Genomic DNA, 27821 nt, shown 5'->3' on the forward strand with positions numbered 1-27821 from the left:
GTCGAATACGCCAGACACAAGGCAAAGACGTACAGCTTTGGGGCCACGAGCCCTGTTTTGACTGTAGGCTCCGTGGTGAGCATTGTGGTGAACATGAGATGCATGAGCCGGGTGAGTGGTGCGGTGATGGCTGTGTCCGTGAGTATGAGGCGAGTGGGAAGAAACGTGGGCATAAGCTCCTGGCATGGTTAGTCTACTTTTCGTCTTGCGGCCAAAGGTCAGTAGTTGTAATGTGAGTGATAGTCATCCTCTATCTCGAGCTACCCGTCTTTTTATACCTGCAATGCTCCCAAAGCAGCTGTAGCTGCAAGAGAGAGCCATGAGCAATAAAAAAGGACTGACATCGTGTTGATGCATGAAAGACATCATCTTGTCAGATTCGCTTCGCCTGTGTACTTTGGATACATTCCCAACAAACTCGTCCTTGATCTATCCAAACTCACTCGTATAGCCGAAACTTTCTCTCGTCGTCTGCAAGTCCAAGATCGTCTTACCAAGCAAGTTGCTCTCGCCATGAAGAAGCTATCCGTCCGCGAGTTGTCGCTGTGGTCATGGAGGCTTCATATATGTTCATGTCTATGAGAAGTGTCCAAAAGCCTAGCGCGATAACGGTCACAAGTACGATGCTGGGATGCTTTAGGCAACAGCAAAAGACAATAGAAGAAGTAAGCGTCGTGCGATTGAATCTATGCTTGCTGACACAACAATTAGTTTTTGACTCTTATACAAACACCCTCTATTTCAAGACATTAAGGCCTCTTAATATTCTTCAAAGACTTCAAATATTGATGCTTACATACACTAACCTGTTACTCTGTCTTTGCTGTCAACATATACCATTAGATCTTTGCCTTGTTAATATGGATTCATTTGTGCTTGTAAGAATTGTAGATGGCTGCGTTTATTATTTTCGTTATCGGACATGACCGTCAATTAAATCCTTCTACATTTCTTTACTTGAGCTGACATTTAAAGATCCTTTATTGTTTTCCATTCTTCTCTTTCCTCTCTATGCTTTCTCATGGAATATGTAGCAAGTCCTATATCTTTCCTATCTTTACAAGGAGCAACTCTCCTAGACTTTTCTCTAGACCTCTCGTTTCTAGGGCTTCGGTAGGTGTCTGCAATACAACGGATCATCACTGATTTGGATCAGAATCGTATCCAAGCCCAAAAGAGCTTCTAGAGTAACTCAGACTTGTTAAAGAAATTCGTGCATTTGCCTTGGCGATTCAAGTATGTCCAACTCTACTACTGCTCCCGGCGGTTCTGGCCTTGTGTCCCAACAAGACGGCTACAGGTTGCCCAACAGCGTCTACCCTAATCACTATGACTTGGCAATCAAAACCGACCTTCTCTCTTCGCCTCCTACGTTCTCGGGCGAAGTCATCATCTCGACATCAAAGAGGATATCTCATCCCTTGTGTTCCACCTCGACAAGACGCTTTCCATAACCGATATTGCCATCTCCACTTCCGATCTTAAGACGACTTCATCAGTTGTCATTCCCAAGGAAGTGCTCGAGTTGGATGAAGAGCTGGAAATGGGGACCATCCCGCTGGAAAAAATTCTTGGTGGCGGCTTGAAAGAGAACCAGAAAGATGTGAAGATCTTCTTCAGGTTTGAAGCTGAATTGAAGGGTGCCATGCATGGGTACTATAGGAGCCAGGGTGACGCAGATGAGAATGGCAAGAAGCCCATGTGAGTATGCGAGGACTGGAGGAATGTGGCTGATTAGGGCTTTCAGCTATGGACTGACTCAATTCGAGTCGACTTCTGCGAGAAAAGCCTTTCCGTATGTGTTCCATCTCCTATATTCAATGACATGGCTGTAACTAAGCGCAGGTCCTGGGATGAACCTCTCATCAAATCCAAGTTTACTCTCCGCATGATCTCTCGAAATGGCAACACTGATCTCTCAAACATGCCTGCCATCTCCACTAAACCTTGGAAGGCCTCCTTCAATGCTTCCATCGATAATGTGTTTTCCGAATCGTACGAGCTCAGTTCTCTTCTCAATCGGTCAAACTCTTTTGTAAAGACTGAGGGTAAGAGCGAGTCTGGTGAAGTTGGCGAGTGGCAGATCACCAAATTTGAAACTTCGCCGCTCATGAGTATTTACCTTGTCGCTTTCGCCTCTGGCGATTTTGTCCATCTCGACAGTGAGCACAAGTCTAAACTCACCAATAAAACTGTTCCCCTTAGAATCTTTGCTACTAAGGACCAAATCAAACAAGCTCAATTCGCGTTGGACATCAAGAAATGGGCTTTACCCATTTATGAAGAAATTTTTGACATTCCATACGCTCTCCCCAAGCTTGACACTCTTGTTGCTCACGATTTTGATGCTGGCGCAATGGAGAATTGGGGTCTCATCACCGGTCGAACAGCTGCTTATTTATACGACCCGGAAAAATCTTCACTTGCCGCAAAGAAACGAGTCGCTGTAGTGCAATGCCACGAACTTGCTCACATGTGGTTTGGTGACATTGTCACCATGAAGTGGTGGGACAATCTTTGGTTGAATGAGGCCTTTGCTACGTTGATGGGAGAATTGATTGTCCTCGAGAAGATTTGGCCTGAGTGGAAGCCTCGATCCCAATTTTTGACGAAACATCTCCAAAACGCACTCGAGCTTGATTCCCAAAGAGCTTCGCATCCTATTGAAGTTGGTTGTCCTGATTCACGCCAAATTGGCCAAATATTCGACTCTATCTCATATTCCAAAGGCGCTGCCGTCCTCCGTATGCTTGCAGGTTTAATTGGCGAAGAAAAGTTCTTGAAGGGCGTTTCTATCTACCTCAAAAAGCATGTCTATGGCAACGCGGAAACCAAAGATTTGTGGGCTGGGATTTCTGAAGCGAGCGGCTTGAACGTTGCCGATATCATGGCCAATTGGACTTTGAAGCAGGGATTCCCCGTAATCAAGGTGGATGAGTCGGGTGATGGTAAAATTACAGTTACTCAGAACCGATTTTTATCTACTGGTGACGTCAAGCCAGAGGAAGACGAAACTCTTTGGTACGTCCCTCTTGAGATTGCCACGCTCGGCAATGATAGCAAAGTCAATGTGGATCACCAGGCTATCCTACAAGACCGCACGGCCTCTTTCAAGATTGCGAATGTTGACGCATTCAAGTTAAATGCTTCCACCATTGGTGTTTATCGCGTTGCCTACTCCCCCGAGAGACTCGCCAAACTTGGCAAGCAAGCTTTGTCATTCACCATTGAGGATCGAGTGGGCCTTATTTCTGACGCTATCACTCTTGCTCGCGCAGGATATGCCAAAACCTCCGGTTCGCTCAACCTCATCAACTCTCTTGGTGCTTCTGAGACTGATTTCCTTCCTTGGTCCCAAATTAGCGCCGCATTGAATAAGTTGAGCGTAGTGTGGTGGGAGCAGCCAGAAGAAGTACGCCAGGCCATTAACAAGCTCCGCATTAAGCTTTTTAAGCCTCTCGTTGAAAAACTTGGGTTTGAAAATGCCAAGGATGATACACCTGATGTCAAGGAGCTACGTGAGCTTGCAGTGGCCAATTGTGCCGCTGCAGAAGAGGCCGACGTGCTTGCGGAGATTAAAAAGCGCTTCCAACCCTTCCTTGTTTCTAACGACGATTCTCTGATTCCTTCGGACCTTCAACGAGTCATTTTCCAAACAGTTGTAGCACATGGCGGCGAGAATGAATACGTCAAGATACTTGATGTGTACGGCAGACCACCAAACCCATCTACCAAGGAGGATGCCATACATGCGCTTTGCCAACCCAAAGATGAGGGGCTGTTGGATAGGACGTTTGGAATGTTGCAGAAACAAGTTAAGAATCAAGACCTGTTTATTTTCTTCGTAAGACGTTTTATTTGTCGCTTTGCGCACGACTGATCCTGGCATGTCAGTATGGTTTCTCTGCCAACAAGCATGCTAGAAGAAAGGTCGCCGACTATTTTATGTCTGAATACGACGCTGTGCGTATCGCCTCCATCTTGCCAAGTTTTTCTGCCTAATGCATTTGAATATAGATCATGAAGCGGTATCATAATGGCTTGGGCCTCAACCGTCTTGTCAAGGGCGCTCTTGCTCAATTATCTTCTCACAAAGATCTTGAACGAGTTAAAGCATTTCTGGAGAGTGTTGGTAAGTTGAGAAGTTTTTTCTAGTAATGAGACGATCATTGACTGATGGTTCACAAGACACTCGCAAGTGCAAACTTGCCGTGGCACAAACATATAACTCTATCCAGGCGGCTGCTGATTGGGTATCAAGGGACCATCAGGACGTGGAAAACTGGTTGAAGGAAAATAAGTTCTATTGATACTCAACACTCACACTAGTGTCGTATGTATATCAGGCGTGAAGAAGACTATGGAAGACCAGATGACAACATACCATAACTTGGTATGCACTCTATAAACTATCTATCTAGATAGAGTTGTGAGCTGTGCATGATAACATATGCCATGTCTCTTATTTGAATATAACACGAAGATTTCATACAACTCTACTACGATTCTTTCTCTTTGCATTTGCAAGACGATGTACAATTCAAACTCATGTTTTGTTGCGCCACTTTATAACTATATTGTTTTTGTGTGCTTGTTAATTCCTCAACCCAATCGTTACTTTGTGTAACAGGCAAGGTAAATGTCATCCATCCACATTACCAAGGAAATGTAATCCTTCGATTGGCGTTTGGCCTGTCTCTCGGTTGTTGTCTGCCGTGGCCTTTGACGTCGCAGTTTTCCAGCCTCATCCTTTCTTTCTCCTCCTCCTCCTCCTCCTTCTCCTTCTCCTCTTCTTCTGGCAAATTATGGCAAGAAACGCCCTCCAATTCATCAAAACGTACCACGCCCTTCATTTCACGGATACTCTTGTAGACTTTTTCAACGTCAAATACATTCATATTTCCCAATGAAGAAGCAGGGATGTCTAGGTCGTTGGTCGCGGTTTGATAAGAGCCAGAGACAAGGACTGGGGCTAAAGAAGAAGCGCTGTTGGTGGCAGCAGTAGAGATGAGTGGCAAAGTCGGTGAAAACAGCAAGTTACGTAGGAACCGGAATTTGCTTCTAGGAGATTGCGGTGCCAATGATTCAGTGGTAGATGGGGTTTGGGATACGTTGGAAAGAGTCATGGAGCGTTGATTACGCGGTTTTGCGGAAGGCATCAGACAATCTACGAAGATTGCATATAAGCTAAAATTTGAAGGACACAGCTTGATGAGTAACTCACGGTTACGGTCTCGATGCTCCCACTGCTCGCACCCTACGTCTCCGTCCCAGATATCACCATGTTGGTCTTGTCCTTCGCGGTGATTCGCCAGAATAAGTTGCAAGCTCTCACTTGCGTCTGTAGGTGACCCAGGTAGAGAAAAGGAGAGGGACGGCAGGAAAAAGTTGGTATGCGTATGTGTATTGGGAGATTCCATGGTTTGGTCTGGTAAGGTTGGAGAAATTGGACGAGAAAACGTTGGAGGTCCTAAATGAGAAGGGGAAAGAGATCGCGATTGGGAGACAGAAGAATGATGAGCTCGAGCAGCTGGTGAGCGAGAAGACCTTGAGGATCCAATTTGATATGGGCTCATGTAGGGTGAGTGTGAGGTAGGTCGCGGCGAAGACATATGTGGATCGTAAGACGATGGGCAGTGGTTGGGGGCGAAACCTGACAAGGTTTGTGTTGGCTTTGACGGGCGATGATGTACGGCCTGACCTCTGCTGCAAGAGTCAGGCCTTCCAGACGAGTAAGGATTATTGCGGAGCTGAATACGCCTAGTTTCATAGGAAAAAATTGTTTGTTTATACTTTGCAGCTGACGCCTGCATTCTGACTTTCTTGTCATCCTTGTCATGCCAAAGTTGTGCGTGGTACAGAGGAGATGGTAAGTGAAATGGAGGAATTGATTGTTGGTCGTTCTGTTCAGTATACGGCACAAGCCTTGGAGGTGACGAGAGCCTGCGGCATATAGAGATTGGCGGGTCAAGGTCATTCCTGGGAATGAACATTGGCGAGGATGGTTCTGGTAAAATTTGGTGTGGCCTAAAGTAAGAGGGGGATTGCTCTTGGTAAAAGTGGTGCCCGTGTCCTGGATGAATCATGGCTGGTTTTCTACGGCAGCAACAGGTCAATCAAGGACAACTTATACTCGAGCCTCAAGTTAGAGTCAGTGATCAGTCATGAGGAAAACGAGCATATCTGGTGCTTGTTACGGCCGTCAATATGTATCAGAGGGCCGTAAATGTGAGGTTGAGCTGCTGCAGTAGCGCCTACGCCTCATGACGGTGGTGACTAGCCCGCGATGAGGCTGCAAGTTGATGAGGCCATGGCTGTAGCAATATCTGACCTTTGGCCACACACTGTGGGCCCAACACAATGGCCTGAGTCGTGTGAGCTACCCTTTTATCTGAGGCAGAAAGCCATTAGGCATCCTTCGTACACGCTATAGAAATATTCCTCGGATTCGACCAGACACGTCAGATGGAACACAAGAAGAACCGTTGCGTGTTTCTTTACCATACATAAGATCAAAGAGTCAAGTTGTATGTTCTGTTTCGTTGCTGGCTGTGCATGAAACGTAGGCTTGTCTGGACTCGATAGATAGCGACGAAGCAACCGGAAGCTTGCGTGCAACCAGCCTGCAAGCTCGACATATCCATAGGTGAGGTCGACGGCTGTAAGTCGAAGAGCGCTGAGTTTGAAACTTCGTCTTTGGTATTGGACGAGACATGGCGAATTGAACGAGGCAGCTCAAGTTGTACATGCAAAATACATCAATTCATTCGGGCTGAGATAAACATAACCAAAAATTGCTTCCGTGATTACGTAAAATGCTCAATTCGTGAAATCAAAACATCCAAATAGCAATTCTGGAATAACATTTCAAAAGTTCCGAATTATCTAATTCATTTGAACATATTTTAATCGTAAATATGTTTTCTAATATATATATATATATGAGAATAGCTATAGATGGCGAGAAGAGTTCAAGTAGAATAAGTTGTATTCATTCGACCCAATCAGCATATTCAGCAGTATCAAGTCAAGGTGGGTGTCAGGACTTGAGGCGTTAGGACGAGATTGACTTGGATGGGAAATTTGTAGCTGGAATAGCAGCTATTTAGATCCATTCTCTGAGGGTCTATCAACAGCAGTCCTTATATCTTCCCGCTTTTTACGGCGGTCATTCGACTATACCACTTCCTCGGCATACACAATATCCTGAGCTAGCCTGACCGTTCCCTGTCCATCATCCTGACAGTGGATTGCCCTGCGCCTTGCACGTTTTACGGCATTCACCATTCCTAAAATCATGTCGCCTCCCACTACCCCTAATTCAACTGCCGACTTGATACCAACAATTTCAAGCCTTCATGATAATGTGGACAAGAGCTGTCTTGTACCATGCGCTGCTGTCTGTCCATCCACCAAGCTTGAAAGGAATGTGATGGTGCCCTCAGAGATATGTCAGCAAAGCGGGCCGGGACAAAAGGAACGTCCGAAAGTGATACCGCCAGAGTGTGATGTTTTGAAAGAGCCAATCGAGAAGCAATACGAGAGGAATGCAGTTGTGGAAACGTTTCCCACATCTGTCGTCTGGCCACCATGGAATAGACGCGATGGATGGCCAGGATGGATGAGCGACACTGTCACCTCGAAATCTTTGGTAATGAGTTTGATCATTCAAGCGTTTTCAACTGGGCAAGTGTTGGTTGCTCGAATATTCGGAAATACTAATGTTTGACACAGTATCCTTGACGCAACTACCTATCTTGACTTTAGCACTTTTGCTTCCAACCGTAAGTTCACTGTCGAAAAGTCATTGTATACTGACCGTGAATAAGAAACTGGCAACACTATCCTCTTGACTGTGGCGATAGTGAGGTTGTCAGGCCATCTCCTACTCTTGACCGGGGTGTCTCTGGGTAGCTTCTTGAGCGCCGCCCTGGTCTTTGGGCATCTCGGGCACTTTTTCGGTAGGTTCAAGCCGTTCCAATCGTCAGCTGGTTGACATTTTCAGGTCTTCGCCGTCGCGCTTGGCTTCTTGTCAATGTCTTTTTCCAAATCATGTGTCTCGTTATTGCGGCCATTTTCCTCTCACCCCACGGCCCAGCTCCAACGCGTCTGGGAGGAAAACATCAGTGGACTGTTATCATGCTTTTTGCCATCATGTCTGGCGCCCAAGTAGCAGCTGCGCGACAAGTTGCCATACAGGAAATTCCCACTGCACCCATGACTTCTTCCTATGTAGACCTGGTAGGCGACAAATACCTCTTAGTCTGGTTCACGCACGAAAATGCTGTGGCTAGAAACCGGAGATTGGCGTTTATCATAGCGATGATTGCTGGGAGTTTTATCGGGGCCGTCATGCACAAGTATGCTGGAAGTTGGGTGGTGGTCGTAGTCGCAATGGCCTTCAAATTTGCCGTTGTTGTGTTGATTAGTATAGCGCCCGTGGACATTATAGAAGAAAAGATGTAGATGAAGGATAGAAAAGAATTGTACATAATGACATGTATATATATATCTTTATAAAATAAATCCAGTAACAGATATGGCATGATAAGATTTGGGTTATTCATTTTCACGAACTGAACAGGATACGTAATCACGGAAGCAAATTTTGGCTGTGTTCAATTTAGTACAAATCGAATAGAGAGGTTTTTGTAAGTTCAACTCAAAAAGCCAACGTTCAACTTTTCATATTTTGCTGAGTATAAGATAAATCTTCAAACTTAATACTTATCTTGTTCTATATAACACATACCTTCAAGCTCAACACTTTTCAACTCTCAGACGTCAACATCATCTATAGATATGTCAAGCTTGCGGATTGGCTCATTGGACGGCTCCCACGGTCTTACCCAGCATAGTCCTTCCGGTAGCCGTCTTCCTGCACCGTCAACTTTTGTTCAAACATGTAAACGTTGCCGGATCACAAAATACAACCCCTCAGCAATCCCAACAGAACCCGAGAACCTACCACAGTCCTCTGCGACCAATGCTGACTGGCATAACGACAGCACTGGTCAAATTCCTTCATCCCTGTCACTTCTACTCGATTGGCTATCGATTCCAGGTAATTATGACTCTCTGAAAGGTAAGGGTGGCTCCAAGCCGCAGGATGGATAAAAGAGGGCATCAGACTACCTCAACTAACGAGGATGCACCACTTCTCCGACGTCTTCAGGTATACGAAGCAAAGTAAATGGAAAAGCCTTCCAGTTCAAGTCTCTACATTTCGATAGCTCATTCTTGGATAACACGCCTTCATTCGGAATGAATCAATGCTAGAGCCTAGAAAGATGGGACTGGAAACGGACAGGGACAATACATCATTGATCATGCACCCATTAATCGCCATGTAGATGCGGAGAGGGATGTCATGGGTGAGCAAGTCATAAACACCATCTCAAGTCTTGGCTGTTCAGCTGGACTATTGGTAGACAACGTACGGATAATCTGCCCAGAGTGGGATATCCTTTATCCTATCTTCAACGACCGAAATGAGATATCATACCCTAAAGATAGGAGGAAGTGGCTGAGTTAACGGTTGGAAGATGATGAGTGATTCTGAAGGGCTTTGGCTAGTTTCTTGTCCAAGATATTGAGAGACTCGTGTAGCTGGGATACTGTTGGCATAGATTATAGAAGGACAAAGCTCCAGTTTGCTTATTAGTGATACATGACATAAACATAAACGTTCAGTTACACGGAATGGTAAAAGGCGGAAGTGACAACCATTAATCATTACGAAATGATTCAGGGGGGATTGTGCATTCTTACAAACTAAACAGTTTTCACCTCATGTCCAAAAATGAATAACCCTATCATCTAACTAGATTATGGATAATTACGTAAATTTTTGTGTATCTAAAAAGTCGGTCAAATGATTTATCTTGAATTGAAAAAGAAATCAAGGCAAGGTTGAATTCTCTTTCTTTCTTTCTTCTTCTTTTCCAACTATTTGCCATCTTTTTAGGCGACTCTACGTACAGACGTAGAGATTTCCTCGCCGCTTTCTTTCTCGTCATGCTGTCATTACACTCGGCACCCCTTTCTCTTATCAATCCAGTTGTCCTACCACCAAACCACTTTCTCTCGCTTGCTCCTTCGTATTCACAGCCGAACGAGCTACACCCTTCAGGCGCACCTTCAACATCTTCTGTGAACTCCAATGGATTGGCCCCAAACACTGCGTCGCTTGCGTCGGCCGACTTTGATGTCGACGTACGGACAGGCTTTTTACCTCCTGTAAAGAATGTGGAACGACTTTGCGACGAGTATGCAATCTGGGAGGAAGCCTTGGATGCCGCAAAAGGAGAATCTGTGGGTGGAGGGCTGATGTTGGGTGGAAAGAGAGAACAAGACAAGCTCTGGCGTGCTGGCGTTGCATCGGTAGGTATAGTTGTGGTAGTGAAGGTCAATATTGACAGAGTCTGGGAGTAGCTACCTGTACTCGATACAAGCCGTTTGCGCGCCTCCTTGCCGCATCTCCGGAGGTCGCACATGGTCTTGACGTTTCTTGCCCACTTTTACGTTCACACCACTCCTCCGCCCTTGTCCACTGTCAAGGAACCTGTTCCTATTCCGCCTAGCATAGCAGTGCCGCTCTTGACCGTTTCACCCCTTTTGGGTCTACCGCCCATCTTGACTTATGCAGATACGGTGCTATGGAATTTCCTGCCCGTCAATACTGCGACTCCCACTTCTCTCCTTGCGAATCCACCGCAAAGTGTGATCACAACCTTTACAAACACTCGATCAGAAGAGCAATTCTATCTTATCTCTGCTCTTTGTGAAATTTCTGGCGCCAAGGCCCTCAGCTTGATGCGTCAATCTTTGGATGAATTGTTTGTTGCAGATGAGAAAGCTCTCAGGAGATTGACTGTCTATCTCCGAAAGTTAGCAGCGCAGATCGATTGTCTTGGTGATATCACTATGACCCTTATGAAAGAGGTTGATCCTGAGGAATTCTATCACCTCATAAGGCCATGGTTCCGTGGCGGTGATGCCGATGGGCTTACAAGCGCCGGCTGGGATTTTCTTACCCTTACTTCAGATGTGGGTGTCAGTACTCACATAGCTGAGAGTGCAAGTACAGAAGGAAGAAGAGGCAAGCTATTTTCTGGTCCAAGCGCCGGCCAAAGTTCTCTTATTCACGCCATTGATGTCTTCCTCACTGTTGATCATTCTCCGACTAAAGAGGAGAGAGAGAAAGCGCTTAAAGCGACTGTGGATCAATCAGAAGAGAACAAAGTTTCTATCAAGATAAACGCATCTCCTGTTCAATCTTTGGAAGGTGTCTCTTCTACAGCTGTTAATGCCCACGCCAAACTATCTGCATCGACAGTTCAATCTGAGGCTACCTTTCTACAACGTATGCTCGCATATATGCCTCTGCCGCACCGCTCTTTTCTTCTGCATCTCTCTACACATCCCACACCTCTTCGACCCCTTGTTATACGTTACGCCACTTCACATCCAGCTCTTGTGCAAGCATACGATGGTGCTTTGGAAGCTCTCCGAAGGTTTAGAGAGAGACATATGATGGTTGTAAGCATGTTTATTGTTCAGCAGGCACGGCGACAGCCTGGCCCTAGAATCAGAGCATTGATTGGGGCGGAGGAGCATCAAGTTGAAGTGGGAGAGCTGAGGGGTACTGGCGGAACGGCCTTGTTCAAGTTTCTGAAAAGGTGTAGAGACAATACAACGAGAGCGATGTTACAGCCCACAGGCGCAGGCTATGAGCTGAAGTGAGATCATTAAGAGCGCTAATCTGGATTCAGTATTTGTGTATAAAAGGTTATGTTGAAACTGTCGTTTGTCGCAATCAAATTTTGGGTTAAATGGTTTTCTCAGTCGAATACAAGGCGTTTGAATGAATACAGTTCATAGTCGCTATAATCATCAGAAAATGTCAATGAAATCATATTTGTTTACATGTCATCAATGAATCACTTGCTTTTCATTTATTGTCACATTTTCCATGATTATAAATCTACAAACACCTTCCCTATTTGCCTCTGACTTTTCAACTTATAAATCTACAACCAGATATACACCATGATCTACCGCTTCTTTTCCTACACCATGATTCTATATTTTCTCTAATGTGATTTTCACAAACAATGTAGCAAACGCAAAGCGTGATAATATATTGTCGTACAACGGCAAGTGATGATAACCGTTAGGGACAAGGCTCACAGGCCTCATCCACTGAGCGTGTACAGTCTTGTTCTTGATCTCAAGATGTAAGAAATTGAGCATCAATAGACTTGGTGTGGTAGACACCACAAAAGTCAAGGTCTCGCCCCAAACCGGATTCAACGTGACACCTTTGATAGAACGAGTACGTTTCGAAACATTGCCATTCAACGTGGCTTCAACGCAGAGATCTGTGGTAAGTGGGGTGCGTCGCCCAGAAATAATTTGGACAGAAAGACGATATGTTTCTGGCTTTTCGTCAACTTTTTCCCGAAGCGCCAGGGGCTTTAATATGTAGCCATTAGTACCATGAAACATTGCATGATTAAGCAAAGTCGATTCGTCAAGCGTTTGCCAGTTGAGAGCCACAATTTGACACCCAGCGCCCCACATATCTACAGGATTAAAATTGGTTGATGCAAGTCTCGTACCACGAGGGTAGACTCGAGATATATGCTTGAAGTTGTGCTTTATCCAGTCTTCTTTATTCTCTTTGATGATTTTTGCAGCAGTGCGCTCAGACACTGAAAACTGATGGCTAGGCATGTACTCGTTGAGTTTGGAAAATCCTTGGTATTTGACGCCATGGGTATAGACAAGAAGCTCGGCGAGTTGGGGTGAGAAAGCATCTGGTCTTTCTGTCTTGCCTTGAATTGAGAGACGGCGTGCAAGACGCCCCAAACCAGAATCAGAATCGGAAGATGTTGGTGATTCTGCGGGCAAGAAGCTGGCTTCAGCTTTTGGCGATTTCAGCTCTAGCTTTGGTGGTTTTGCCTAACGTCAATTAGTTTGTGCTTTTCATCAGAATGAGAAAATTTACATACCTTAAGCAAAACCCTTCCTTTTAATTCTTCAGGGTTGGGTAACTTCTTGAATCCATCCTCTAGGGGAAATGTCACTAATTGTTCTCCAAACACATCTCTGAGTATCATTGCCAACCGGGTCTGCTGTTCAAAGGTGCAATGAATCTCAGCAGAAATGATGATTGGATACGGCGATGAGACGAATCCATATTGTTTAATGGCACGGCAGATGTCTCGAACAGGTACACTCGATGTGAGTGTTTTACGATGGTAGACTACAGGCTCAACTTCTCCAGTTTGCACGTCCACTACAAATTGAGTTAATCCTTTACAACCATGGCTCATCTACTGCTTGGACTTACTTTCTACGCATCTACATCCTGCCAAAAGCACACGAATATAACCCTCTACCGTACTTTCACCTCGCCATTGCTCACCCACAAGATATGTGTTGTGTGAGCTTGAGATGAAATAACATTGTAAAGGATACGTCATATCTTGAGCTTTATTTGGGGTGTTGTCGGTGGAAGTGAGGAACAAAATAAGAGACTGAAGGTTCCATAAACCATTATACTGGTATTTGTTAAATAAGTCCTGTACAGACGTTGATGCGATATGTTGCACGTCAACCAGGAAGGTTTCAACGCGACTTTGATCAAGAGGTCCGTCGACAGTAAGGGAATGGTAGATTTCTTCAATGTCCGGACGAGTTTGGCTTGCCTTGATCAGCTCGTGAAAAACATCTTTACTGAGCATATCCTACAAAAAATGGTCAGTCATCATTGAAACTTGAGCCCGACGCCCAAACGTACACTTTCATTCTCGCTTCCACCTGTCTTAATTTGCAACCCAATTTGTGCACAAAGCTCATTTGCTTTTTGACGATCAATCATATTTGTACCCGGAGGCCACAACTGTCTGATCCAAAGCATGTCCGGGTCAGTAGGCACAATATCCGTGACTTGACGGTCCAATGTGATGGACACCAGTTCCTTCAATGTCTTGACCCACATATGGTATACATTATCAGTTAACGCAATCATATGCAAAACCTTCAACTGCTGTGCGCGAACAAAAACCACAGTAATCCATCGATTGCTGTTATACATGTCGGTAGGAGGTTGCCCCAAGCGAAGGTCACGAATGTCGCCAATGGGGACTAGAAAGCCCGCTCACTGGTTAGCCTGAATCTCCTGAAGAGATCTAAGAATATCACCAACCACGACTGTCTCTCTTGCTAGACCAAAGAATGCATCCATTATTGATTTTAATAATTACTTGTTTGATCTTTCTAGAGGAGATCTTGAGCATGGGTACGCCCATGACCAACTGAAAAGGTATAGCAGAGACATCATCAGTAATGTCCATTTCAAGCGGAGGCATTTTAGGACCAGTCCAGATGCCTGGAATAGTAAAACGACGACGGCGTGGTGGTAGCGGAGCGGCCAATGAAGATTCAAACGATACCGGTGAGATTGTCGGAGAAAGATGTGGCGAAGTTGCTGGACTGCTGAAAGTAGATGACTTCGTGATGGGGCGGCTGAGCACAGAATTCAAGGTAACCGATCGTTCTGTAGATCAATCAGCGTCAGATTCTTTGCCTTCATGCGTATTCAAAGACAAAAGAAAAGGGCAAGAGCGCTCAGTTGGCCGTTCTTAATGTACGTACTAACTTCAGCCCCAGGTGGGTCAGTTTTAGCATGGAATAACGTAATCATCGTCGAGCTCATTTAACGCTTTTCTCTTAGACCAAAAATACGACATGAAGTGGTAGGAGAAGATGAATATAAAGAGATACTGACATTTGAAACTGGTATTTATCCCAGGCCGCACTCCATTTTCATCCTGTCGGCAAGAAGACAAACATGTCAGCACAATCGTCACATCTCCACATGGGAAGTTTGAAATCAAAGGAAAGCAGAATGATTCGGAAAGGGTTGGCTCAGCACGCAACGTTTGGCTTGTGCGAAGTATGTCAATCCACAAGGTGTCCCCCACATGGGGTAGAGACCGTTAGGACTGGGGCGACAATGGAAATCTTCATGGCCAGAAAGGAGCAAAAGACAAAAGAAACCTACTAAGCGGCAATTGAAATGAAGTCGGAAAAGAAGAAGCAAGATAAATTATCATGGTTATGAGAGAAAAGAAAAAAGGAAATAAGAAATTTGGTGGCATTTCGGCCGCACATAAAATACAGGTTCATATTGCCACGTCGATATTACGGAGTCAATTGGATCAACTCTCGGCATTTCGGCATATCAGATAACGAATTACGTAACATATGTTACTGGCAGCTCTTAACGGGGGGTCTAATATAAAAAGTTTCATAGCAGAAAGTCGCACCACAAAACTAAGTCGTTTGGGCGCCTTTCCATGATAGGCTCACAGGGCAACTATTCTGATGTTGGTCCGTTTTCCATGACCTCCACTTGAAGCAAGTTTATAAAAAGTCATCAAAAGCCATCCTTTTTCTTTCATGTAGTTATAAAGGTAGGCAAGATATCACATACTTATTGGATTGTCAGCCGTACCAGTACACACACCTTTGTTACGCGATGCCGAATCAATCCTCCATGCCAGACATCTCTATCCCTCAGGCCAGAAGAATAGCAGTGGATACTACAGGGGCAGAGATTGTGCAGGAAGAATCTCCAGCTGTGAGCTACTGAATATGTATGTGGGAAAGCAGGCTGACAGGTATGCAGACCCGAGATTCCCGAGGAATTTATCTGCCATGTTACACTGAGCCAGTTTCGCATATAGCTATAGATGTAAGTACTGCATTATCTCTATGGATGACACTAAGAGTTTGACAGATTGGAGGCTCTTTGGCAAAAGTCGTCTACTTTACTCGCTCAAACTTGCCAATTTTCTCAACCCCCCCTGCATCTCGGATATCTTCTCCCTTCCTTCCACCTTCACAGTCTGTTGCCCAACCTTCGCTTATTATCAATGGTGAAAGTTCAAATAAACCTAGGTCTCCCAATGACTCACCCACACTCAATCCTCATTCTCATGCGCCTTTTGATCCCTCACCACCCGAACAACGTCGGCCAGCAGTCAATGGTGCTCTTATACCAGCCGTACTCTCTGAAGAGGTTTCGTTCGTTCCTGCTCCTACCAGGAGCGAAAATAAGCAAAAACCTCGTCCTTCCATCCAAATCACTCCGCATAACCGCCGTTCATCTCTCCCGCCACCTCTTCCTGGCGGTCTTCTCAATTTTGCGCGATTCGAAACAGATAACATTGATGAACTGATTGTCTTTTTGCAAGATCTCATTGCTTCCTCAGCAACTGCAAATCGAGTATCTTTGGACAAAATGAAAAAGAATGTCAAGGTCATGGCTACAGGTGGTGGTGCTCACAAGTACTATGATTTGCTGGCTGCTGAAATTGGTGTCGAAGTTCATAGAGAAGAAGAAATGGAGTGTCTCATCCGGGGCCTTGGATTTGTCACCCGGGTGCCAGAAGAGGTATTTTGGTTCTCTGAGGAGTTGGTGTACAAGGTTTCGCATCCTTCCACATCTGAACCAGAGCCGGTGCCCCAAAAGAGCCTCACCATCCCTGCTTCCGAATTCCCTCGACCTTCTCCCACTCCACCTCAATACCAGGTTACATTTGCGCCTACGCCTGCCACTGATGATCCTACACCACACTTTCCGTGTTTGATGGTCAATATTGGCAGTGGTGTCAGCATCGTCAAGGTGGATGAGAACGGTGAATTTGAGCGAGTCAGTGGCACATCTCTAGGAGGAGGAACCCTATGGGGATTGTTGAGTCTCTTGACGGATGCAGACACTTTTGACGGTAGGCTTGCTCGATTGGGAACGATTGGATAGCTGAAAAGTTGCAGAAATGTTGCTTTTATCAGAGCAAGGAGACAATTCTGCTGTCGACATGCTTGTGGGAGACATTTATGGTTCCGATGCCAACAAGATTGGATTAAAGTCTTCGACCATTGCGTCGACTTTCGGCAAGGTGTTCAAGAAAGGCTCTAATGCGGAAAGAGCAACAGGAAGGAAGAAAAAATTCAAACAAGAAGATATTGCAAAGAGTTTGTTGTACGCTATCAGTAATAACATCGGTCACGTTGCGTGGGTGATATGGCAGCGTGCTGTGACCTTGACTGAAACCGCTACTAGCTACATGAATGCGGCGAAGTATGGACTAGATAAGGTTTTCTTTGGCGGTTGCTTCATACGAGGTGAAGATTGATTACAACTAAAAGGCCTAATACTGAATTGTCTAGGCCATGCTGCCACCATTTCGACCCTTTCTTATGCCATTCGCTTCTGGAGTAAAGGAACAATGACTGCATGCTTTTTACGGCACGAAGGTTTTCTGTGAGCAGTGTCTGGTATGGCAATAAAAGTTGACTAACATGGTTCAGTGGGGCGATTGGAGCGTGGATAAAGAATGTTGATGAGTCGGATGGACGGACATATGACAATTTGATATCATGTCTTTGATCTGCTCGCAAGTATCTCGTTTGGCAGGACAGTGTCAAATATTATCTATAGAATGCTACCCTCAGTCAACGAAACTCTGAAATACAATTGCATGGCATCTGGAGCTGCCTTGTCTAACCTTCTTCCAGCGTCTTGCCATGTCCCAAACTCACTGATCGTTCATTTCAACAACAGTCATCATCTCTTGCAATTTAGAGGCTTTCGACTTGAGGACAGTCGCCCCAAGTAAGGAATTGAAATATACATCTACTGATATCCAATGTTGTCGTTGTATCAACGTCTTTCGCCTTATTATGACTCTTCAGTTCTATTGCTTGTAACAATTGTTTTTGCATACTAATAATACAAAGAGAAAGTCTGAAACTCCAAGAAATCTTACTTTTGCTATTGGGTTTGGGATCTTGAATCAAGATTCTGGGATTTGGCTTTCTGGTTTATCTACTATTTTATTGCTGCTGTTGAAGGCATGTTATCCCTTGTATCACCGAGACAACTCAAAGTGAACCGGACCCTGCTTAAATCCATTTGTCTTGTAGCAAGCACTTGAAGCCGCCTTTCGTCAAATATTTTTAGTGATCAAGTGAAATGACTAGTAAGCTGGCATTTCTACGTCTCCAATCTCCCGCTAAACAGATAATCATCCGTCAAGGGTAGATAACTCATGGATACAAAAGCAATAGCAAGTGCCCAGGGAAGGAAAGAAAAACAGTAAAACAACTTATCAGACACATCTAGCTTTAGCTTTTTTAAAGTCTCTAATCCCGAAAAGATATCAACACTAGGTATATATATAAATTGGTTTTTGGGAACGTACACAGATCGGGACACATTTAACATGACTGCTCTCCGCGACAAGGGCCATTACGTAAGTAACACACAGCACCACTTACTAATAGTCCCTTGACGTATTATTGCGTAAGGCTCTATAGGATAGAGGAATGCTGCATTGTGTAGCTGTTGGAGCTTTTTGGAGGCGATGCATACAAATAATTTGAACTGAGGATCTGGAAGATACAAGAGGAGGAGATTTGTTGCTTACTGAGGAACCCGGTGATTACCGACGAGTGTTGGATGTATACAAGATCTGGAGTGTTTTCCATAGGCTTGCATGGCTCAAGAATGGTCAATTAGCATACTTGCAGTGCTATACTTGCAAATCTCTACCTGTAAGATGGGAAGGTTGAGAGAGAAAGAGAATGCAAAAATTTGCTATAACGGTTGGAGCTGACTTTAGGAAAGAACAGCCTCCACTTTTGGCCTCCACCTTTCATATACATCATCGGTCCAACAATTCTCCTTGATTCTCAAATTCTGTTTCTTCTTTTCATCATTTACAGCAATGCTATAGACTCAGCAAGCGAATCCAACCGTTTTCAAGGCCGATCTAGGGAACGTGTTCACGTCATGCAGTGTGCAAGAGTCATGTGCATGTCGGAACAAGTCTGTGAAAGAAGCATCCCATGGAACAAGGGCAACGTGGGTTTGTGGATAAGTCGGCTACAGTGTTGGAGCGCTTGATATCAAGGTATAAAAAACCGCTACTTTTGTCTACAGGTTTCTTTCATCATACTAGTCACTCACAATCAAGTTATTCAATAATGCTTGTCATTGCTCTTCTCACTGCAGTCCTTGCTGTACAAGGCGCTTCCATCCCTCGAGTCCGCCAAGATGCTTCTTCTGATACAACGCTCGCATGGATTGGCTGCGTCGCTGATAGTAAAATCGCCTCGTTAACCTCTGCGATTGCTACCAATGCTGAAGCCAGGGAGTCTTGTGCTGTGAGTTACATTGCTGTTTATAAATTTCCGACTGATCGTGGCTTGATCAGTCTGCTTGCCTTGCTAGAGGCGGCTCAGACATTGCTTATTTCCGTCAAAACACCCATGAATGTTTTTGTGCTTCTGGCGATGATTATCCAGATTCTGGTGAGGTTGTCTATGCTGAAGACGATCTGGGCAACTGCCGCGATAAGGATGATGCCTCTGTATGTTTCCAACACTTCCAACTTGACTCCCGTGACAAGCATGTGTTAACCCCATTATAGGCAAACTACATTCACTCTCCTTACGCCCTTTCCCGCTGTTATCTCGACCTGGATGGTAGCGCTGCTCCTTCCAACAGCTTTACTGCTCCTTCTCCTCTCACCTGTCTTAACTCTTGCGGCTCTGCTAGCGTCGCCATCCGACCCGAACTTGACCAAGTTAAAAACCTATTTGTGTACGAATGCGCTTGCTTTAACCAGAACGTACAGGGTAGTCAAACTACCAAATGTGGGTTTGGCGTTGAAGCTGTTTATGTCAAGGCCTGAGAGGATGAGTGAATTCGTGATTAAGAAAGTGAACCAATCAAAGACTTATAGCATGGAACTAGCAGCAAGACCATCTTTCATTTGGGAATTATAAGGACGCATAATAAGCTCAAAGTCAAAGTATAATACAATAGCCTGCAAGTATGTACGAAAAATCATAAGAATTAATGCTATGAATTCCCCCAATTGATTGCCTTATACATGATTGCTCCTCAAACTATTGCTGACAGTTAATGAAGCACTATCTCTACTGTAGTTGATCCCAAAGCCTTGCAGATGTGCAATCGATGCTGCTACACATTATGCATATGGTTACCACTCTAAGCCCCAGCCTTCCAGTAACAAATGTCACCATCCACAATTTCATAAGGCTTTCCTTGTTGCCTCAATTTACCAGCAGCCTTGACAGCCGCTTCGGTGCCATATTCCTTCAAGTCCTCATATGACATAATTTCACCACAAACAAACTTGTTTTCAAAGTCGGAACTGAGCGCAAAGTCAGTTTGGGTATAACCTGCAGGTGGCGATGGACTCACTGAATGACACCGGCAGCCTGGGGAGCTTTAATGCCCTTTCGGACGGTCCATGCTCGAACTTCATCAGGACCACATGTGAAATATCGAATCAAGTCCAAGCTGGCATAACCAGAGGTGGTAATCTTGCCTAACGCACTGGGATTCTTCTTGCCCAAGCCGAGCGTTTCACCCTCATCTGCCTTCTCTTCCTCAGACATGGACACCAATCTTTCTTCCAGAGCAACAGAGAAGGGAATGAGTTGGTCTCCTGGATTGTTTTCATCAATCCAACCCTTAATCTTAGCGAGCCACTTGTTCTTCTTTCGGACAAAATCACGTTCGGAAAGATTGACGAGGTAGGTAATCGGCTTGGCTGTCAAAAGATTGAGACCATTGATGACTTCGACCTAGCATAATATGCCATTTAGCGACTTTTCAAAGCAATCATAGATCCACGAGACAATCATGGGATGAATGGAAAAATCAGAAAAGAAGATTCTCTCATTTGTTATTGGGCGTTACTCCTCATCGATGAGCTGGGTTTAAAGAGCTTTGGGCTCTGTTTCGTCACAAGAAAAATGGAAAAAATGTAGGATACAGAAAGAAAATGGCTCACTTCCTTGCTGGACCAAGTACCCTTACGGACATCCTTGTTTTCCTCCACCAAAGTATGCAAAACCTTCTCAACAGTTGCCTATGCAGACATTATTAGTCACCACATGACAAGATACCTGAATTTCACAGACCATCTCTTCTTTTTTGGCCTTGTCAGCCAGGCTGACAGTGCCCAAGTTTTTGCTACCCTTTTTGAGTTTATCTAGTTCCTTCTCAACCCATTCAATATCCTTCAGCCTCAACTCGGTGCTAATAATTTGCATGTCACGCAAAGGATCAACATCTCCCTCGACATGAATAACCTCGGCATCGTCAAATGCTCGAACAACTTGGAAAATACCATCGACAGCGCGAACATGGGACAAGAAAGCGTTACCGAGACCAGCACCAGTGGAAGCACCGGCAGTGAGACCAGCGATATCAATGCAAGTAAGGAAAGCAGGGATTTCCTTGGCAGGCTTGTAGACGGAACTGAGCCAGTTGAATCGTTCATCCGGAACTGGGATACGAGCTTCTTCCGGGTCACTAAAACTCATCAATCATAGATCTCGTCTTCAGAACCCAAGTCGTTTACATGGTAGCGTAAGGAAAGTTGGCAGCTTTACCCAAATCTGTCTGGGAAAGGGTATTAAAGAACGATGATTTCCCGACGTTGGGCAAACCAACGATACCAATCTGCCACATCATCAATATCTTAACAGTATGGCAATCGCTCACCAATACACACCTTCAAGTTGTTACCAGGTCGACCAAGTCTAATCTTTTTCTCTTCAGCGACCTTCTTCTTGGGAGGCATCTTTTTCAGCTTTGCAAAACGAGTTGAAGATTTAGTGAAGAGTCTAGCCTGAGGCTGCAGGGATCTGAAAAGTGAAACAGATAAGCGCTGGCCTGCGTTTACAAGAACTATCGGGACAAATGCGATTTGTTGTGGCGGTCTTGCTAATGAATAGAGTAAATTTAGAGAACGAGATGACATACACCTCTTTTCGAGTGCTTCAGAGAGTAAATAGATGAAGAAAAAGAAAAAAGAAAAACTTTTGGATGGAAATGAACTTGTAAGAAAAGTGGGTAGATATTTCGTTACGATTTGATGAAATGACGTGTATTTTAAAAAGCTTTATCATTTTCAAAGCTGGACAACTGAAAGGATTCCATCGGAATTTGAACAATTATTATAATATGTTTAACAATTTCACTCTTTCTTATTTTTTATTTATTTCCATTTAACCATCTGAAATGTATGAAGAAGCACACGACATCTCTGCAGAAGTACTTCACAAGCTCTTCAGCACAGCGATAACATGTTTGTCTCTCTTTAGCTGAAAAATGGCTATAGGTCAATACTTGGACTGACTAGGAAATGATAGATCGAAACAAGGCTTATGCTCCCTATTCACATTTTAGGTATATCTATCTAAATCAAGCCTTGTCTACCTGCTGACTTATAGATAGAGTCGGCGCTTCCCTTTTAGGTGCTAATGGCCAGTTATATGGGGGATGTAATGTTGAGAACGCTTCTTACGGTATGGCATTTAACAGACGACCGGTCAAACTCGTTCAGTTCTGAAATGCATCACAGGAGCCGGTATTTGTGCAGAGAGGACTGCAGTCGTTAAGGCAATTGTATGGGTCGACAATTATCAGTCTTCGTCGCTGATTAGTTTACAGAGTGAAGGGCAAAACAAGTTTCTCGCCGTTGCTGTCGTGTCGTAGGTCTCTTCCCTTTCTGAGCCATATCTTGAATGCTTCCTTACACCTTTGTGGCAGGGATATACCTTCTCCTTCATGCTCGCCATGTGGTATCTGCCGTCAGTTCCTTCGCGAGTTTCTCGAGCTACAAGTCCCAATATACTTTATCTCTGGGTCGTATCCAGTGGACGAAGCGCCTAGCTTCCTTGGCAATCTCCAAAGCGATGAATCAAAAGAGTTCGTTGCGAAAGTGACAATGGGAGAGATTTTGCCACATTCGTTTGGGCCGAACCACTTGGGAATGACGCAGCGTTAATGCTTTGGGTATTTTGTTAAGGTGAGCGAAATCACAAGTAGGTTGTATAGCTTCTAGTGGAACAAACTGAACGACGATGCAATGAATTCAGAGAAATCATGATCAAATATGGCACATTTCATCGCAAGGCCATAATTACTGATGATACTAACATCAGGATATCTCCTATGTAGAGTGCTAACCAATACTATTTACTAGCACCATATATCCAGCATACATGTATATGCTGTCTTCGAATCTTTGAAATTTTTAGTCTAGATGTTATATATAGATAGATGGATTTACTCCACCTCGCCTATCCAAAAGTTCCCTTTTTGTGCAGAATGTCCGTCAACGTATCTTTGTCCCCATCTTTCTTGTGTCTTAACATATAGTGTCGTAAAAAATCGTTAAATCGTATAATATCGTAACGCTTCGCTCAAGTATTGTATCACAATCCAAGACCAAGCAAAGGATGTGTCTTTGATCTGCAAAACAAAATTCACAATTGTATGGTGATAGCGCCGCTTACACACAAGGATTACGCAGGTAGTAGTTGAATTTGCCTGGGAGATTACTGGTTGTCAGACTGACCAAAGCATGGTTGGAGTAGTTGTGGTTGGGACGGTTTTAGTTGAAAGCCAAGAGTGTATTGCATTGGCGTTTGTTGATGATGCGCTTCATGGCCTTGCATTGACATCGGCGCCTGTATTGACATTTGTGAATGCCCCTTTTGCCCATCAGCCACACCCGGTGGAAGCGTTCCAAACATTCTGTGATAATACAGAGAGCCCTGCATATATTCTCCTCCTGACTCTAGATCTGTCTGACTCGGCCCTTCACTGTTTAATGGTGTAGTAGGCGCAAAAGGCATTCTCTGAGTATTTTCAAATCCCACGGATCCCGGTCCACTAGACGTGCGGAGATGGTGTGAGGTAAAGACTCTTGATTGACTCAATAACCTAGAATCCCTAATCGGAGGTTGTTCTGTTGTCGGTCCCAGGTTCGTGATCAATTGGATGCCACCTTGATGAGGGGCAGAGGATGGTGGAGGCATCATTTCTGATCTATCTAGTTGGCCTATCACTGACAAGGGGCTATCCAGTTCCCCCAAGTTGTTATTTGCCCAGGACTCATTAGGCATGCCACGTTGACCTTGGTTAAGGGCACTGCAAGTTCGGTCGCCTGTTGGATCGGTAATAGACCGCCAATGAGTTCTGAAGGGTCCCATACTTTCGAGCATTGGAAACGTGCTTTGGCCAGCGGAAGGAGTATGGATGATTGACGTTATGGGTGATCCGTTTTCGTCTTTCGTATTGATTAGACCAGAAGGTCCCGATTCGGTTGGCGTCTCTGGCTGCCATCGCAGCATGTTGGCTCTGTTTGTGACTGAAATAGCAGACAAAGATCTTTGACGCCCATGCGATTGAGCTGCAAGTGGAGATTCACCAGCCTGGCGGACAAATGAAAACGTCATGGGCATAGTTGAAGGGGAACGAGTATCATAATGAGTTGCGGTGCTGGATGAAGGCGTGAAGAATGACTTTTGGAAAGTGCCACAGTTGCGTGGTGGTGAGTAGGGCGTTGAAGCAGAATTATCTTGATGAGTCAAAGTAGCATTGACCTAAACAGATGTTAGTCTTGAACGTTTTATAATTAGCCAGCTTACAGTACCAAGATCAACACTGGTTTTACTTATACTTTTTTCAATAGCCCATTGATCATAAAAAGCGGCCAATCCTTCTTTCATACTCTGCATTTCTGCACCACTCAAGCCAAGTCTTTCCTTCATGAGCTTTACCTCCTGGTCTTCATTCCGATTCATAGAAAGAATCACGGTCAACGCAAAATAGTATGCATCCGTTGAAGCAGAGGGGGCTAAGGATACCGTTTCCGGTTGAGACGCCGGCCTAGCGGACTCAATCTGTCGTTGGTATTCTTCAGGAAGGATAGACATGGGAGGAGTAGACGATTTTGATCTGGCTTTGGAAGCATCATCAATAAGAATAAACCCATCCGACTTGGTCCTTGTCGGCCTTGGCCTATCCATTTTTTGCCCCTTCGAATTACTCTCCGAGGATACAGAGCTTTCATTTACAATGCGAGAAGGCTCAGACTCCGGCTCAGATTTTCGCCGCTTAAAAGGTGGTGTCGATTCTAGTTTGCTGTCGCTAGTGCTACGAACAGGCAAGCTAGTAGCGACAGAAATGTTTAATCCTTTTTTAAGAGAAGGGATGCTGCCAGATGAAGCACGAGTGACTCGGATAGGCCTGATGGGTTTATTTGAAAGGTCCGGCCGAATGATCAGACCCTCATTCCAGTAATTGGATTTCAATCCCTCCAGAGAAAGTGCAGTTGCTGGCGTCGAAACGGCTGGCGAGAAATTTGTGTTGGGCGACGACTCACCGGACATTGACGTCGAACCCGTTGATAAGGCGAGAGGGTGAGTTGGTGAGATAGACATGTAAGATCCTGTCGCCAGCGATGAATACGTAGACGCTGGCGACGGAACAGTGATACTAAGCGCGTTTATAGACGGATTGGAAGAAAGATGGGTCGGAGCGTTTCGTGACTTGAGCGCAGCTGCCACCTTTGCATACAGTAAGTCACAGATTAGCACATCACTAAAGCTCACCTCTTTAGCCTTTCTGTCCCTTTCGCGCTTCCTTCTTTGCCTCTCTCGCCCTTTTTCTCGAGTCCTCGCTTGCTTTTCAGCGAGCAACTCTGTCTGTCTCTCGCTCTCACTCTTTTCTTTTTTTATATCTGCCGTATTCTCTGATGACCTGAGACGGGTCTTCCTATTGGCGCACGCACCTAAAGGCTCAACCGTCACCTCGAGTGAGCCACACGAGCCCGGTGCTGGTGTAGGAAGCAGCGGTGTCTGCCAGTTTAGACTGTCAACGTACATACCTTCACTGGATGTGCTGACTTCCGTATCCGTCCTCTTGAATTTCCTTCCTTTTGTAGGAGTAGGATGCGTCACTTGAAGACTTGGAAGGTGAGAGCTCTCAGATGAATCAGATTGTGCCAGCTGTTGATGCGGCACATGAGCAAAAGATGTCGGTCCAAGTCGCTGATGTGTATGAGGTGGTGGTTGGACATATATCTCCGATAAGCAATTAGACCCCTCTCGGGGAGTCGTATGGGCGAGCATTGAACTGTTTGTGCCAGAATGGTACTGCTCTGCCAAAACCATGGCTATAAAACTTTTAGATAAGCGGACTTTCCAGTGCAAGGGTCAAACGAGAGGGTCTCTGATTCGGCTATATATAACGCTCGCCAACGACATTGTACATCATAAGGGAACCCAGGGCCGTCCTCTTGTCCTAACTTGATGACGGACGTGGGAGGCCGAGCTCGACTGGGTGTGTATGACCGACATGGCTACGCGGGCTATGCCGGCAAATGTTGCGGAACAAATTTCACTCACTGCGCCCATAAGGCAAGCCCCCGCCTGCGAGAGCCTGTGATCCGTTTGCTGACCGTCGCCCAGGCAGAATGCGCCTCCCCGAGAATGAACGGGTTGCAGATACTTTTGAGATTTTGATGCGCGTTCTACGCGACTAACAGTCCCTGGGTGCTACCACCACTTTTTCTTTCTCAAGCCAGACGAGGGTTAACCTTTTTGTCAGCACAGATACACCGACGACAGCTCTGTGAGCGAGAAAGGGGTCAGATAGGATAAGGATAAAGAAAAGAAAAGAAAGAAAGAGAAGAGGCAGATGAGAAAAAAAGAAAAGAAAAGATAATCTGAAAAATCTAGAACGATACCATATCACCCGAAAGCAGGAACGAATGTCATAAGTATGAGAGAGAGCCCTGGGCCAGAGCACCCCGTTTTTGTGTTTCGGGATTATAAATGTTGGATGATTTTTTGAATTCTTTTTCTGCTTTCAACATGACATTATTTCACTAGACATTGCAGCTTCCTCATCGTGACTTGGGACTCGCCAGAGAAGCACCTGCCGTCAAACGCTTCTAATGACACTCTCCTCTACGGCTCTTACGTATGTCATTTGGCTTTGCATGTTGTGATGGGAAATTCTAGAATTCTAAACTTTGGTAGCTTGGGAACGCTGTCCCACGCCCAAGCTAATCTACAAAGTTGTCTATCTGTAAAAGCGTGGTGTCCGCGAGGCTAGAAACTTCCTATTTGAATACGCAATGTCTGGCTCTGTTGGCCATTGTCAATGGAGGCTATGACGTTTGCTGTTTTGATCTTGCAGCCTGTTTCGGGCCACTTGTGGAGTGTCTGTAGCTCAATAGGGTATGTCTGGGAAGAATGAATGTGGTGGTGTTGATGAGATAGGGTGGTTATGGTAGTTGTTGGCGGGGAAAGCAGACTGTATTGTATGGCGGTTGGTTGAATTTGACGATTGGTGTTGGTAAACGGCGTTGGAAATCTTGGTGTGTATCTGCTTGGAAGTGATTGGTGCAGGCATTTCTGCGAGTATTCTGAGGCACAGAGATGGTATTTTTGTGTATTTTGCTTCTCGGCAAAAGTTCAAGACTAGTAAGAGATGGCGGATTTTGGACAATGTCGTTGTGTTGGAAAAACGAGAGAGCAACATGGTGATGAATGCGGGGTGCGAGTAGAGTCTAAGGTCGAGAACTGAGGGGCTGTTGAGGCCACAAAGCATTCATGGATTGTTGTGGGGAAAGCAAAAGAGCATATGTCTGGTCAAAAGTCACTGGTTCTTCATTTTTCTCACTTGGTCTAGACGTTGGCTCATAGATTGGAAAGGCGAATGAATTTTTTCATTGAAATTGATGAATGACCAAGCACTACCTGTGTCCCTCCGAGCCACTATGCAATTGACATGGGCGTCATATTGCCTGCTTGAGAGAGAAGGTGATCCCATTATACAAGAGGAATAGTTTTTTTTCAAGTTGCAGAGGTGCTGGCCTTGGTTTGAAAAAAGAACTCTTTTCATT

At 45.0% G+C, this 27821-nt stretch overlaps 11 protein-coding genes across 11 annotated transcripts; 7 read left to right on the forward strand and 4 right to left on the reverse strand.

The window, feature by feature from the left end:
* Positions 1-98: 98 nt before the first annotated feature.
* L203_105553 (GTP cyclohydrolase 1) lies at positions 99-753 on the forward strand (the record flags this gene model as incomplete). The annotated part of the gene is made up of 4 exons (XM_066214920.1): positions 99-187; positions 244-300; positions 452-665; positions 712-753. The coding sequence occupies 4 exons, from the start codon at positions 99-101 to the stop codon at positions 751-753; spliced, it is 402 nt and encodes a 133-aa protein (XP_066071017.1).
* A 485-nt stretch (positions 754-1238) lies between these two features.
* L203_105554 (uncharacterized protein) lies at positions 1239-4310 on the forward strand (the record flags this gene model as incomplete). Its single annotated transcript, XM_066214921.1, has 7 exons — positions 1239-1385; positions 1442-1701; positions 1748-1795; positions 1846-3844; positions 3895-3963; positions 4018-4132; positions 4189-4310. 7 exons carry the CDS (start codon positions 1239-1241, stop codon positions 4308-4310), a joined length of 2760 nt encoding a protein of 919 aa, XP_066071018.1.
* Positions 4311-4655: 345 nt separating this feature from the next.
* L203_105555 (uncharacterized protein) lies at positions 4656-6086 on the reverse strand (the record flags this gene model as incomplete). The annotated part of the gene is made up of 2 exons (XM_066214922.1): positions 4656-5167; positions 5225-6086. 2 exons carry the CDS (start codon positions 6084-6086, stop codon positions 4656-4658), a joined length of 1374 nt encoding a protein of 457 aa, XP_066071019.1.
* Positions 6087-7297: 1211 nt separating this feature from the next.
* On the forward strand, positions 7298-8466 carry L203_105556 (uncharacterized protein; the record flags this gene model as incomplete). Its single annotated transcript, XM_066214923.1, has 4 exons — positions 7298-7686; positions 7735-7784; positions 7830-7961; positions 8006-8466. 4 exons carry the CDS (start codon positions 7298-7300, stop codon positions 8464-8466), a joined length of 1032 nt encoding a protein of 343 aa, XP_066071020.1.
* A 1551-nt stretch (positions 8467-10017) lies between these two features.
* Positions 10018-11745, forward strand: L203_105557 (uncharacterized protein; the record flags this gene model as incomplete). The annotated part of the gene is made up of 2 exons (XM_066214924.1): positions 10018-10383; positions 10435-11745. 2 exons carry the CDS (start codon positions 10018-10020, stop codon positions 11743-11745), a joined length of 1677 nt encoding a protein of 558 aa, XP_066071021.1.
* A 339-nt stretch (positions 11746-12084) lies between these two features.
* L203_105558 (uncharacterized protein) lies at positions 12085-14725 on the reverse strand (the record flags this gene model as incomplete). The annotated part of the gene is made up of 6 exons (XM_066214925.1): positions 12085-12966; positions 13017-13303; positions 13358-13754; positions 13808-14154; positions 14216-14566; positions 14665-14725. 6 exons carry the CDS (start codon positions 14723-14725, stop codon positions 12085-12087), a joined length of 2325 nt encoding a protein of 774 aa, XP_066071022.1.
* Positions 14726-15550: 825 nt separating this feature from the next.
* On the forward strand, positions 15551-17464 carry L203_105559 (pantothenate kinase; the record flags this gene model as incomplete). The annotated part of the gene is made up of 7 exons (XM_066214926.1): positions 15551-15652; positions 15701-15766; positions 15812-16802; positions 16849-17089; positions 17138-17199; positions 17245-17338; positions 17386-17464. The coding sequence occupies 7 exons, from the start codon at positions 15551-15553 to the stop codon at positions 17462-17464; spliced, it is 1635 nt and encodes a 544-aa protein (XP_066071023.1).
* Positions 17465-19062: 1598 nt separating this feature from the next.
* L203_105560 (uncharacterized protein) lies at positions 19063-19772 on the forward strand (the record flags this gene model as incomplete). Its single annotated transcript, XM_066214927.1, has 3 exons — positions 19063-19242; positions 19293-19448; positions 19509-19772. The coding sequence occupies 3 exons, from the start codon at positions 19063-19065 to the stop codon at positions 19770-19772; spliced, it is 600 nt and encodes a 199-aa protein (XP_066071024.1).
* Positions 19773-20092: 320 nt separating this feature from the next.
* L203_105561 (GTP-binding protein YchF) lies at positions 20093-21698 on the reverse strand (the record flags this gene model as incomplete). Its single annotated transcript, XM_066214928.1, has 6 exons — positions 20093-20258; positions 20309-20694; positions 20904-20981; positions 21034-21427; positions 21477-21577; positions 21630-21698. 6 exons carry the CDS (start codon positions 21696-21698, stop codon positions 20093-20095), a joined length of 1194 nt encoding a protein of 397 aa, XP_066071025.1.
* Positions 21699-22138: 440 nt separating this feature from the next.
* Positions 22139-22907, forward strand: L203_105562 (cytidine deaminase; the record flags this gene model as incomplete). The annotated part of the gene is made up of 6 exons (XM_066214929.1): positions 22139-22205; positions 22270-22306; positions 22355-22425; positions 22482-22525; positions 22571-22611; positions 22670-22907. The coding sequence occupies 6 exons, from the start codon at positions 22139-22141 to the stop codon at positions 22905-22907; spliced, it is 498 nt and encodes a 165-aa protein (XP_066071026.1).
* Positions 22908-23460: 553 nt separating this feature from the next.
* Positions 23461-26688, reverse strand: L203_105563 (uncharacterized protein; the record flags this gene model as incomplete). The annotated part of the gene is made up of 5 exons (XM_066214930.1): positions 23461-24510; positions 24556-25476; positions 25522-26084; positions 26317-26441; positions 26666-26688. 5 exons carry the CDS (start codon positions 26686-26688, stop codon positions 23461-23463), a joined length of 2682 nt encoding a protein of 893 aa, XP_066071027.1.
* Between the last annotated feature and the right edge of the window lie 1133 nt (positions 26689-27821).

Source organism: Cryptococcus depauperatus, chromosome 7 (assembly GCF_001720195.1).
Source record: "Cryptococcus depauperatus CBS 7841 chromosome 7, complete sequence".
In the NCBI taxonomy this organism is placed as follows: Eukaryota; Fungi; Basidiomycota; class Tremellomycetes; order Tremellales; family Cryptococcaceae; genus Cryptococcus; species Cryptococcus depauperatus.